Source organism: Fistularia commersonii, chromosome 4 (assembly GCF_037954325.1).
Source record: "Fistularia commersonii isolate RoL2024-O1a breed Wild chromosome 4, RoL_Fcom_v1.0, whole genome shotgun sequence".
Taxonomy (NCBI): domain Eukaryota; kingdom Metazoa; phylum Chordata; class Actinopteri; order Syngnathiformes; family Fistulariidae; genus Fistularia; species Fistularia commersonii.
The window spans coordinates 9,607,155-9,619,897 of NC_141287.1; the positions used below are offsets into that span (position 1 = coordinate 9,607,155).

At 39.1% G+C, this 12,743-nt stretch overlaps 1 protein-coding gene across 1 annotated transcript in view; it reads left to right on the forward strand.

The window, feature by feature from the left end:
• Positions 1-5,603, forward strand: part of col4a1 (collagen, type IV, alpha 1) — a 40,442-nt gene extending 34,839 nt beyond the window's left edge. The window contains exons 40-53 of the mRNA XM_086145198.1: positions 77-157; positions 268-366; positions 981-1,031; positions 1,125-1,310; positions 1,417-1,550; positions 1,685-1,757; positions 1,867-1,938; positions 2,094-2,222; positions 2,312-2,410; positions 2,661-2,873; positions 2,959-3,136; positions 3,236-3,350; positions 3,728-3,900; positions 3,988-5,603. Of these exons, the coding sequence (XP_086001324.1) occupies positions 77-157; positions 268-366; positions 981-1,031; positions 1,125-1,310; positions 1,417-1,550; positions 1,685-1,757; positions 1,867-1,938; positions 2,094-2,222; positions 2,312-2,410; positions 2,661-2,873; positions 2,959-3,136; positions 3,236-3,350; positions 3,728-3,900; positions 3,988-4,069 (1,685 nt within the window). The 3' untranslated portion in view covers positions 4,070-5,603. The remainder of the gene's footprint in view (positions 1-76; positions 158-267; positions 367-980; positions 1,032-1,124; positions 1,311-1,416; positions 1,551-1,684; positions 1,758-1,866; positions 1,939-2,093; positions 2,223-2,311; positions 2,411-2,660; positions 2,874-2,958; positions 3,137-3,235; positions 3,351-3,727; positions 3,901-3,987) is intronic.
• Positions 5,604-12,743: the final 7,140 nt, after the last annotated feature.

Consider the following 12,743-nt stretch of genomic DNA (forward strand, 5'->3'; position numbering starts at 1 on the left):
ACCCACAAAGCATGGTTAGTATTTGTGTTAATATTTCAGGTGTAGTTCATTGTGCTGTGTGTTCATGTGTGCACAGGTCAGCCAGGTATACCAGGAGAAAAGGGTATCCCTGGGTTGCCGGGGTCTTCTGGTGAACCTGGCCGTGATGGCAGGACTGGTAAGTCAGATTATTTTCATCCAAGATCGATGCTAGTAACTGTTTGCTTAAACAAAATGCTTATCAGCCATTGGCCTGTTTAATGAACAAATTCATATCTCCTCTCCCAGGCGAACCTGGCTTACAGGGACCACCTGGTATTCCCGGAGAGAAGGGAGACCCTGGGGTAGATGGCATCCCTGGATCTTCAGGAGAAAGAGGAAATCCAGGTTAGGGGGAAATTGTGTCTGCCTACAATCCGGATAGGACTTTGTCTAATAACTCCCCATTCCTACATCCAAATTTAAAACCTTTTTTCTATATATGTGTTTAAAAGTCAAACACGAACCACCTAGAATGTCTCAGTTGGAGTTTCAGGTAATGGTGGACCTTTCTCTGGCATGGTGATCAGTAATAAGTACAGGCCTTATCCCTGAGACTTTTGTTTAAATCCTTCCTGAGCCCTTGGCTAAATATCGCCTTCTTTCTCTGGCGTTCCCTTGATGGTTTGACAACCTACTAAAGCCTGGAGCATTTTAAAAGAAACTGCACTGGCTTTAATTTTCCATTGTTATATTCTTATTGAAATAGAAGTGAATTTCTGCTAGAAATGTTACAAGTTACAGTAGATGGATGATACTGATTCAGAAGTTTATCATTCACTATATTGAGTGGCCACATTATTCTAATTGCAGCAGATTAGAGTGAGTTCATTGTAAAACATTAATCATGTTATAAGGTGAAATCACCATTTTGTTATATTTGCTACTGTTCTACTTCCTGTTGTTCAATTTTTTTTCCAAATTTGTAGTATTTATCAATACTATAATGCACTGGCTTGCAGGTTTACCAGGTGTTGGTATCCCTGGATCACCTGGAGAGACTGGTATCAAAGGTAACAGCCCCCTCTCACTTCTTTTTCTTTGTATAAATAATTAATCCTAGAAAATAAACACTTAAAGAATGCTGTTTATCTCTTCACTTCCAGGTGACAAAGGCAATCCTGGTGTTCCTGGCACCCCCGGTTATCCTGGTGTGCCTGGTATCAAAGGCGACAAGGGTTATCAGGGCCAACAGGGTCCCCAGGGTGAGCCAGGAGAGAGGGGTCTCACTGGTGTTTCACTGGAGGGACCAAAGGGAGACAGGGGGGAAACAGGACAACCCGGTGAAGCAGGTAAGGCAAATACATGACGTACTGACACAGGGAGAAACTGTGCCAAACAGAAAGGATGGAATATTCATGGATACAAATGTTGAATATATTTCATTTTCACCAACAGGAGTCACTGGGGAACCTGGACCTGCTGGGGTTCCAGGCAGAGATGGCTTTAAGGGAGAGAAAGGAGAGCAGGGTCTTCCTGGTATCCAGGGAACGACAGGGAACAAGGGTGACCCTGGAATTCCAGGATTTCCTGTATGTGGCTGTGATTTCAGATCTCACATTTCACTACATATGTCATTATCTATAGTAAAGCCAATGATGACTATAATGTATCATATTTGGTGGCGATTTACTTCTTCATATAGCTGTATTTGCTCATATTCTAGGGACCACCTGGCCTTCCTGGGATTGATGGACAGAAAGGAGATAGGGGTTTGCAGGGTGTTCCTGGTTTCCCAGGTCAGTAGATTCAGTGTAATTATATCATATAAAACAGACAGTATGAGTATACCTGTGAAACTGTGCATTCAAATGTTGTTTTTAAATGGTTATTATTTTCAATATTCAGGTACTAAGGGTACTGTTGGTGACATTGGATTCAAAGGAGAACTTGGAGACAGAGGATTCCAAGGAGAAAAGGGTAAAAGAAATAAATCTTAATGTATTCATTATTTTCTTGACTATGTGTACTTCTTCCTCATATGTCAGTTAACATATATCGGTTCTCTGAAAATGTTCATTCTTAATGTACATGTATACAAGCAGTGGTGAAATACTTTTTATTGTAAATTATAGGAAATGATGGCCCCCCTGGTCCTCCCGGGAACTCTATCTTAATAAAAGGAGACAGTGGTCCCCAGGGGCCCCCAGGTTTCCCTGGACTCCAGGGACCAACTGGCAATATTGGGCAGAAAGGACAGCAAGGTGAGGTTTATCTTTAAAATTCAGTTGTCCCTTTTATTCATCTAGCTTTTTTTCTGATGTGTTCCTTCATTCACTGTCACTCTTCTCAGGCGTGACAGGTCTTCAAGGGGCCAAAGGAGATGATGGCCTCCCCGGGCATAATGGCAGGCCTGGGGCCAAGGGGGATCCTGGCCTACCTGGACCTCAAGGTGAGAGGTTCACATGAGGAGGGGTAACCTATTTCTGGATCATTAAAGAAATGCTGAGTAAAGCTCCTAAAGTTATTCTTGTCTTTAAAATTTGTCAGATGCTAAAGATCACACTCAAAAGCCACTCAAAAATCTACACTTCCATCAATTAATATGGAAACAGCTTCTTGTGTTGAACATCATTGTACAGAATTAGGAAAACTGAACTGTGTGAAAAAGCAGGAAGACTAATTCAATTTCACGGCTTCAGGACCCCGAGGACATCCTGGCCCGCCCGGACCTGATGGTGTTCCAGGTCAAGCGGGTGCACCTGGACCCTCCTCAATGGATCATGGTTTCCTGGTTACTCGTCACAGTCAATCAATAGAGGTTCCAAATTGTCCTCAGGGGACGTCACTCATTTATGATGGCTACTCTTTACTTTATGTACAAGGCAATGAACGTTCTCATGGACAAGATCTAGGTGAGACACACAATCTTATGAAGGATTGCTGATAACGAAGAGAAGATTTTCATGTGCAATTTAACCATGTTGGACCGTATTTCAGGTACGGCGGGAAGCTGTCTCAAAAAGTTCAGCCCGATGCCCTTCCTGTTCTGTAACATCAACAATGTATGTAACTTTGCCTCCCGTAATGACTACTCTTACTGGCTAACCTCCCCCGAGCCAATGCCGATGAGCATGGCACCGATCACAGGGGAAAGCATCAAACCATTCATCAGCAGGTACAACACATCTGTCAAAGATGGGCCACTGTTGACTGTTATCATGATAGACTTGATGGGGACTTACATGAGTAATTGGTTTTGTGTGTGTGTCTTCAGGTGTGCCGTGTGTGAAGCCCCCGCCATGGTGATTGCAGTTCACAGTCAGACCATTGTGATCCCACCATGTCCTCACGGCTGGAATTCCCTGTGGATCGGCTACTCCTTTGTCATGGTGAGATGAACAGGCTCAGATGTCAGGCCAAGAAGCCAATTTCTCCCCTGGGATTAAATTTCGTGCTTCGTTACACACAGACCCATCAAACAAGCCTATGTTGTTATAATTTAAACAATATATGGTGTAGAGAAAATCTTCTTGATATATAATTGTTCAGGAAGCAATTAGGCAGAATAATTTAATTTGTTAACTTGAATAAAGCTTAAAGGTTAAAAGTGTAAGTCCATAAAAAGGCTGAGTACCCAATCACCCAACAACAAAAACAGTAAAACAGTGAACTCGATCTAATGAGAAGTCATGAGAACCCCCCCCCCCAAAAAAAAATGCTCACACTGCTAACTGTAACACTGTAACATGGTTTTGCATTTGTGTAGCACACCAGTGCTGGTGCTGAGGGCTCAGGCCAGGCTCTGGCCTCTCCTGGTTCCTGCCTGGAGGAGTTCCGCAGCGCTCCATTCATCGAATGTCATGGTCGTGGAACCTGCAACTACTACGCCAACTCTTACAGCTTCTGGCTGGCAACAATTGAAGACAGCGAGATGTTTACGTAAGACTGATGTTATTAAGCTTTTATTCTTTGCAGATAACAACTGTATGATAATGTTTCAATGTTTTCTTCTCTGCTTACATCCAGGAAACCTGTACCAACAACTCTGAAAGCAGGAAATCTCCGAACACACATAAGCCGCTGTCAGGTGTGCATGAAGAGGACATAAAATGCAACCTTTGTTTCCTCCTTCGCAACCCAAGAGCAATATCACGGGCGCTGATGTCCTTGATGTGGCTTTACCTCCAAGGATGGTGCTATTTTCCAGCAAGTGTGATAGGAGAGTAACAGAGTTGTGGGTTGTGGATCAAACCAAGTGACCAAGAGACCTTTTGCTCCATGTAGAACACTCAACTAACATGATCACGTCTCCAAAGAATGTCATCCAGTTTACCGCTGCACTGAGAGCTAACCCCCCCAAAACTGGTAAACTAGTGTTCATTTTGAATGGGTGGTTTGCGTAAATCAGGTGCTATTTCATCGTAAATATCCCGTCCGCAAGAGTGCCGCATCATTCAAAGATATAATTACATAACATTATAGTTTCACACTTTACAACTTGTTTAGAAATACTAATGTAAAGAATGGGACTTACCACTGATTACAAGTGTGTGTCATTTGCTAAATCACTATAATATTGGCAAGAGCAATATTAGTCAGTCACTCTGTTGTAAATATGCATTCCTCTGTAAGGCAGTTCAGCATACTCCTCAGGTTATTATTGATTTTGCTTTGTGTGTTATTACGTCCATTTTTATTTATAAGATGTATGAGAATATGCTGGACTTGATCAAAGGTCCACTGATCCAAATACAGTATTTCAACTTCTGACAACAAGCGCCTTAATTATGCAAAACAGCACTGAAATATAATTGGCAATTGTGTTTGCTTGTTTGTCTGTGTGAACTTAAATGTGTATGTGTGAGTGTACATACAGTATGTGAGTGGATATGATGTTGTGATGTGGGCTTATGTGTGGTTGCACAACATATATTGGATTGCATATTCCAAGACGACTGAATTAGGCGAAACAGCTAGTTTTCAAATGACTTCAGCCACTATTTCAGAGTATTGTATATTTAACAATATTCTTTTTTTTATACAAGGTTTAGTCATTTCACATGAAGTGACTCAAATGTTTCTCATCTTTGATCCCAAAGAAATGCACATGTATATACAGTATATTCTTACACATGACATTAATTGCTCTTCTACTCATGAACTGGCTTCTAGGTTCTGAACTTTTCATGCCCCTGTTGATTTGATGATAAACCTATTGTTGATTAAGAGTAAAGGTTCATTACACTGTGCTTGTACTTTAAACAAAACAGACAGATGAAGAGCTTCAGGTTTATGAGTGTCTCTGCAGGTTAGGATGCTAAAAGGAGTCGGGCCTGTTTTTACTGCAATATTCAGTATTTTGAGACAACTATATACAATAAAGAATATATTTGTATCAGTGTCATCTGCCGGGCTATTCCTCAGAATTTCAAGAAATTACTTTATTATGAATGCAATCTGATTGTGTTTGTGTGTTGAGTATGGTTGTGATAAAGTGCCTTATGAAGTAGACTTTCCAGTCATACATCCTTGAATATAGTGGGAATGGTCTAATAACAAATTGCAAAATTCATCACCAAGTTATGTTTTCTAGATCTCATACAGTGTAATTTCTTCAATAAAGACAGAATATACCTATGAACTAATTATGAATGTTATTTACTTATTTATTCTTATTGTTGTTTTGGTCTGTCCAACATAATACAGGCTTGTGTTGATTTACAGCAGTATTCCTAATAGCCACAAGAGGACAGCATAAGCGCATTTTGTAATGATCTCTGACCTTCCAAGCTCCTGTAAGCGGAAAAAAAAGTGTGTGTGTGTGTGTGTGTGTGTGTGTGTGTGTGTGTGTGTGTGTGTGTGTGTGTGTGTGTGTGTGTGTGTGTGTGAATATGTATATGTAATTATTTTTGCTTACTGGCAGCAACGGCTGACTATAAAAATCTCAAACTCTAAATTTAAGTGCAAGTTCTATACTACTGTTCCACAGTACAATGCAGCCACTACCTCAGCATTTCTGCTGGGAATGTGGCCAACAAACCTGCTCACCCCACAAAAACACAAACAGATCGATTGGCTCCGCAGAGAACCAGATAACCTCTCCTTTCATCTCCTCTCTCGTCTTTCATCTATTACCGGAATCATATCCCTTGTTTCCTCTCTTGTCACCTGATGGACAAACAGGGACCTTGGCCTGGCTATCATCATAAATGTGACTAACAAAGCTTTGACCTCTGACAGGAAGAGGTGCAAGGTCACTTAGATAGAAGGAATTCTGGTGGGGTCATTCCAGAATATGTAACCAAAGGACCAGTGCAACTAAGAATCCCAACATAATAATTTCCTTTAATACTGGGACATCTGCAAACAGAAACAAGCCACTCAATTTTAAGCATCTCTTGTCACTTATTGTAAAAGACCCAACTTTTTTTGACACATTTATAAAATTTTTACATACAAGCACTTTCACGCATTGTCACCAAGCTATGTTTTTTTTTTCAATATTGCTATCTTATCACAGTTATCTTATAGCCTTCACAACTGAAATGCATACATGCTTACTTGGACGCTGTTAAGCTTCTTGCAACTTTGTTTGTGAGCCACCTGTCAGCTGTTGACTCAAAAAAAACCACACCTTTCGGGTCTGCCTTGTCTTTGAGTCTGACGGATTTAATAAAGGTTCAAAGTGACTTTTGATGCTGTAGGAATCTGTGATTATTGACAGCTTGGCTCTGTGCAATTTATGTAATGGACAGGCCAAGGATTTTATACAACTCTTTTTCCACGTTGAAAATAAATATATTAATCAAGCAGTTCACCCCCATCTTCTTTACCTACTGAAAATATCAGCTACAAATAAAGACGTCAGTTGCCACTACAGGTAAAAGCCATTTGTAAACTGGATGGACAATGAACACAAAAAGTATACACATTATTTGATACAAATACAACTGCAGATATTTCTAATAATCTAGATATTGATTGTCTTCATTTCAGTGGTGGCTACTATTTGTTTATGTAATCTTCTGCAAAAATTTGCAAACTTTCGAGATGATGTGCATGGATGCAGTGTATTTTATATTGTGTCTCCTGGATGGCCATGTCTGGACTGGGGTAGTACCCTGGCCCCAATGGATCCGATCACTTTGGCATCTTAATGATCAGGTTCGGATTTGTCTTTCACTGCAGTCTTTTCTGCAAACTGGAGGGTGAGGATTTTGAACTAATTTTGGTCCGGGGGCGACATACGGCCTAATTTGATGTCGAGGGAGTCGGACCAGTAAAATCCTTACCTAGAAGTAACACTAAGTCCAAATTTTTCCTTTGTTTTAGTGTAAAGGAGGTAAACAGGTAAATTATAAAAATCTTTATATGCAATGAACTGTTCATCTAAAAATGACAAATTAATATTGAAAATGAATATTAAAAAAAAAAAAAAAAAGATAAAATTACACCCTAAAAATAATGTTGAGTTAAAAGAGGTAATCTTTTCACTGTGGGAAAATATGCCACTAAAATTTATTAGAAAATTGATTGGTAGCATGTATAAGAGGAGGTGTAATGTTTACAAAGCGAATGGTGGGTATTCTGGTCATTAAATCAATCTTTTTAATTTTTGCCCGTTGTTTTTTTTGCTATCATTTTTGTGTTTTTTATAGAAACATGAAAATTAAAGATCGTTTTAACAATGTCACTTGGCCTTTTAGTCATCAAAAATCATTTTGTTTTCAAATATTGAAGCAAAAAATACATTGCAAAGCTACTTTTTCATTTTTTCCTTGCCTGTTTTTTTTTTTGCAACCCACTGTATAAATCCCCAAGATGCAACAGGCCGCACTAACACAGAGATTTGATTTCAGGCAGGGGGCCACAAAATATTGTTCCGAGGGCCGTAATTGTTCTGAGATCCCCGATCTAAGCTTTCCATGATTCTATACTTTCTTTTGTCCTAATTTTTTTTAATTCGACTGAGATTCTGAGCAGTTTTTCCGTTGGGGCTTTTTATCTAAATTACTTGTAGATGCTCCTTTACTAATCACTTGGTCCTTTAGACTAGTTCTGACACCCACTGATGCCAAGCTGCCATCTATTCACTAATCTTAAAGTTTCAGGCTGCTGTACTTCAGGTAGAATCCTCTCCATAATTTGTGAAATTTTCTGATTTGTGTCGTCCAGATAGGAAATGATATTTATCTCCTTTGGTCAGCTTATTACTTGACGCATTGATGGATTGAATCTATTCTTAGTGGGACCTGTCACCTATCATGTGAGGACCTGTCATGCTCTCCAGAGACTATAGCTGCCTGACCTCCTTCCTGATTACTGCATTTCCAGTGCCTCTGGAGTACCTCTAAACTTGTATCTATCCTGGATTTTGCTTATCCATCCATACAGTCATCAAATCATTACGGTCCTTACCAATCGGTAAGGTGTATTAGTAATTCAGTGCCTCACTCCTTCCTGGCAAACAATATGATGTCACGCCTGTGAAGGAGGGGTCTGATGGTCAATCCTTTCTGAACCGACACTCATAAAATTCCACAGTGATGGCTACCTGTGTGATTGTCTTCCCATTGTAGAGAATGTGGATGATTAATATCAATCGCAATTGACTATATAATGCACATTATCCAGCATACAGAATATTGCTTTCCATTATTGCAATTAGGTTTTCATGTGGTAAAATGGAAATGTGGTGATAACATATAGAGAAGAATTGCAACTGACTTAAATTTGTGTTTGCATCGTTTTGAAATAAAATTGATTTATTAATGAATGCTAATAAAAGAGGCATATAGGGTTATATGGGGATGGTTGATTCGCTGTGGCGACGCCTGAAGGGAAAAGCCAAAAGAATAAGAAGAAAAAGTATTAAAAGACACAGAGGGTACGGTTTCTTACCTGAAACAGGGCCCTTCACAGTGCTGAAGTACTTCACAAATCTCAGTCACACTATTCACTGTTATTTTAAGTCCGCTGTATTGGGGTAGAAGTATGACAACCCAAGCAGGTAGGGGGACGTGTGACATAAACCCCTGGTGATATTTGTGACATTCATTTTGTTTCATTTCCAGTAGATCTGTGGACAGGTTGTAACTGCAAATCTGGAATCATCACACACAAAAAAACAACAACTTGGAGTCCTTTCAGTCCCATTCAGTTGACAAAAACAAGCCGGTGACCAATGAGTCACATTGTGAAACTTGAAGAATTGATTGAAAGAAAATTAGAAAAAAAAAAGCCTCTTTCGGTCACACCTTGCTATGCCTGTATCTGAAACAAAGATGAGTTGGTTGTTTTTTGACTGTATTTTCTCATATATCTGATTAGAGTGTGATTCAGAAATGATCACTTGAGAGACATTATTACTGTCATCTGCATTTCTTAAAATAGTTTTTTAAGGTGGTCGACGAGTAGTCACGGAAAAAATGGTATTAGAAGTCAGTGTTGTAAATCCTTGCATGAGAATACGATTATGACACGCATAAATCGCTGGAATTCACACGCAAACACAACATCACCGCCATGTGGCTGGGGTCAGTGATTAGCCTCACTCAGGGGCTTTGGAGCTCAAAACCTTAACATCTTAAAGTGTTTTAATCCTCTTGGTTGTTTGCTAACATTGCTAATTTGAGACCGACTTATGAGCTCCTATTATCTTCACAATTATCTTAATCATCTAATCTGATGGTCCAACTGCAAATTGAAAAAACTAACATTTCTTTCACAACCATTTGTGATGACATTTTTATATCCAAGTTGTTACAAAAATATACAAATTTGAATGTAAAATGTCAATTACTGTCCAAGGTTGCATTAGGCCTCAATGTGACAGCAGATTACCAGTGTATGTCAAAAATAAATTCATATTATTACTGTAACTTACACTATTGCTGTAACAGTAAGGTTTTTCATGATGTGTCAGGTGGTAAGTATGACCTCGACCTTTCTCCTTCAAGGATCAGGCCACAAGCTTCCCCATATCCCCTTGACCTGAGCCTTGCCAAATAAAGATTAGCTTTTAGCATGGCATGCAACATAAAATGTAACTGAGGACTTATTAGCGTACACACACACACGGACAGACAAACACACGCTCAAATACACAAGCATGCAAACACATGCACACACACACAACTACAACTACAGTTTGAATTAAAACTAGACATATTCCTTGGAAAAATCCTTTAACTAATATCTAAAAAAAAGATAAAAAGTAGAGTTGACATTTTCAAAGTTGGGAAACATTTTTTGATAATAGTAGAGTGCAGCATTGTAGAAGCCAGCCAGAAAAAAACTCGAACCAAAATGGGGCGACTGCTTCATTCACCACTCTAATCAAGCCAAGCGCCTTTGGCTGGCAACAGTGAAATAGAGATCATAAATCCTAATTTATCTGTTTTATTTCTAATCGTCTTGCTCAATGTTTATTTGACTGCAGTCTCTATGGTACTGAACCCTTCAATCACCTCAGTTCTCTAGTGGAGAGAACATACACTTTCTTTTTAAAGTATTAAACATTTTTGTGAAATATAAATAGTTTCAGATAGCTTCAGTCATTATGCATCATGTCTTTAGTCCTTGGTAAATGAGCTACTCACCCATTGAGGATTGTTTCCAGTGTTGCCCAGGCTGATTACAAGAAAATGAAACAAAGAGCAACTTTGATGGAAAGCACATGATACCGCACAACTCCATCACTACTAATCTGAGTTCACCGTTTTTACAAATTTCACAAATCTGTAATTAAGAATGGTGATAGGGAGAAAGCAAGTTGCTCAATTGTTAATCTGAAGAAAGAATCTCAGATATGCAGCAGTAGGAGCCTGACCCAAGGCTTGCTGGCAAAAATATCAGACAGAAGTAGGGACACCACAGCTGTGAAATATGGGGATTTTTGTTAATTAGACTTTTTTTGAGAGTTGAAAAATACAGTATATCTGACAAGGAAGGAATTGACATTTTGGAGATTTGCGAAACAATATCTACTAGCTATCTAATCTACTATTTACATATTGAAGAGGATTACTCACATAAACTGTGGGCTACAATAAGAATCACATGCTTACTATAATGATTAGAAAACCAAGAAAAACAGCTAACATACTTACAAACAATACATGTTAATACATAATCCCCCTTTGAATTCGAACATCTGTGTTTTATATTTTTCTGTCTAAAATGGTCTGCATTAACAATTGTCCCAAATGAAAAGTCACTATGTTGCGTCCTCCACCCGGTAAATGGAAGAGGATGGTGATTCTCCATTGTCATTTGTCCTGATTTCACTCAGGAAATCCAAAACAATGGGCGTAACCATCTGAGAGGAATATGATTGCATCATGGCTTCGCTCTGCTTTTTTCTATTACTTCCATTTGTAGCTATAGAGTCACTTCTGGACCTCAAATGAGATCTGAACAGGACCGCAACATGATCGGAAATCTAATGTGCTTCGGCTGCAGCCAAACATGGTGTTTCCGCTTCCTCCTCTGCCACCCTCCTCTTGCTCCATTGAAATTTAGATTCGAAGCTCACAGTCCACTCAGAAATACAGTGTGGTAGTGTATGAATGAGGAAGGATCTGAACGCCTCCACAACAGAGCGGAGGAGTGAAAAGGACAGTAGACGTCACAGTGGCAGAGAGCTTGTGGGAGGAAGAGTGGGAGACAATTTGTAGGAGGCATTCCAGGATAACTGTCAATCTGTCTTTTGAAATTTTCATCTCAAGTACAGCACTTGTCCTTCTTTGTGATTTTTTTTTTCTTGTCATTCTGTTATTTAGGTAAATCATTTTGTATTTTGAGGGGGCATTTAAAAATGTGCCTATATTTAACAACTTCTCTACTTTTACATTTTACTTATATATATTCTTATTTTGAACCCCCCCCCCCCCAAATAGATAAATAAATAAATAAATGAATAAATAAATAAATAAATAAATGAATTAATAAATAAGTACACAGTTCATTTCTTGACCTTCCCTGTATGGATGCTGAAGTTGGGTAAGACACTGAACCCCAAATTTCTCCCGGTGGCCTTGTTGTCACATTGCATAGCAGCTCCGAAGCAGTCAGTGAGTGAGTGTGTGTGTGAATGGATGAATGTAATCTCGTGCAATGCTGTGAAAGTGGCATATATACGGAGATCAAATACCATATTTTAAGAGAAAATAATTTACCTCAGTTTGGTATCACACTGGGGTCTTATTTTTCTTGTTCACACTGGAAGCAAATTATAAGACAAAAGTGGTGGATGTTCTTTTTTTCTTCTATGGTCATTAAGTATTTCTACCCTGAAACCACATAGACGGCATGGATGCAAACATAGAAGGTCATGGAAGAAGGTGAAGAAAATAGCAGTAAAAGATGATGTGGGAAGGGAAGATTGATTAGAGCAATCCTCGTGTGTTTTGTTGCGCTTCCTGGCAAAATAATTAAATTCACAAAATTATATACAGTTTCATTTTCTTGCATTTCTGATATATGTCATCCCGATGAGAAATGTAGAGGGAAACATTGCAGTTGACATGCTAACTTATCTCTAAAAGGTCAAATACAATCTTTTTTTAAGGTAGTAAGAGGAAGTAGAGAGCTAGTTTGAAAATTAACTCAAAGAGCTGAGCAAGTGTTACTGAATTGAGAGAAGTCTTATGATAAAATGTCTGGCAGTTTCCACGGGAGGGTCTGCCTGGACCTTCTGGACTGTTTGTATCATCAGATGGTTGGCATTCAACAGCCATTCATGTCTGGTACTGGAAACAGGAAAGAGTGGGTGTGAGGAA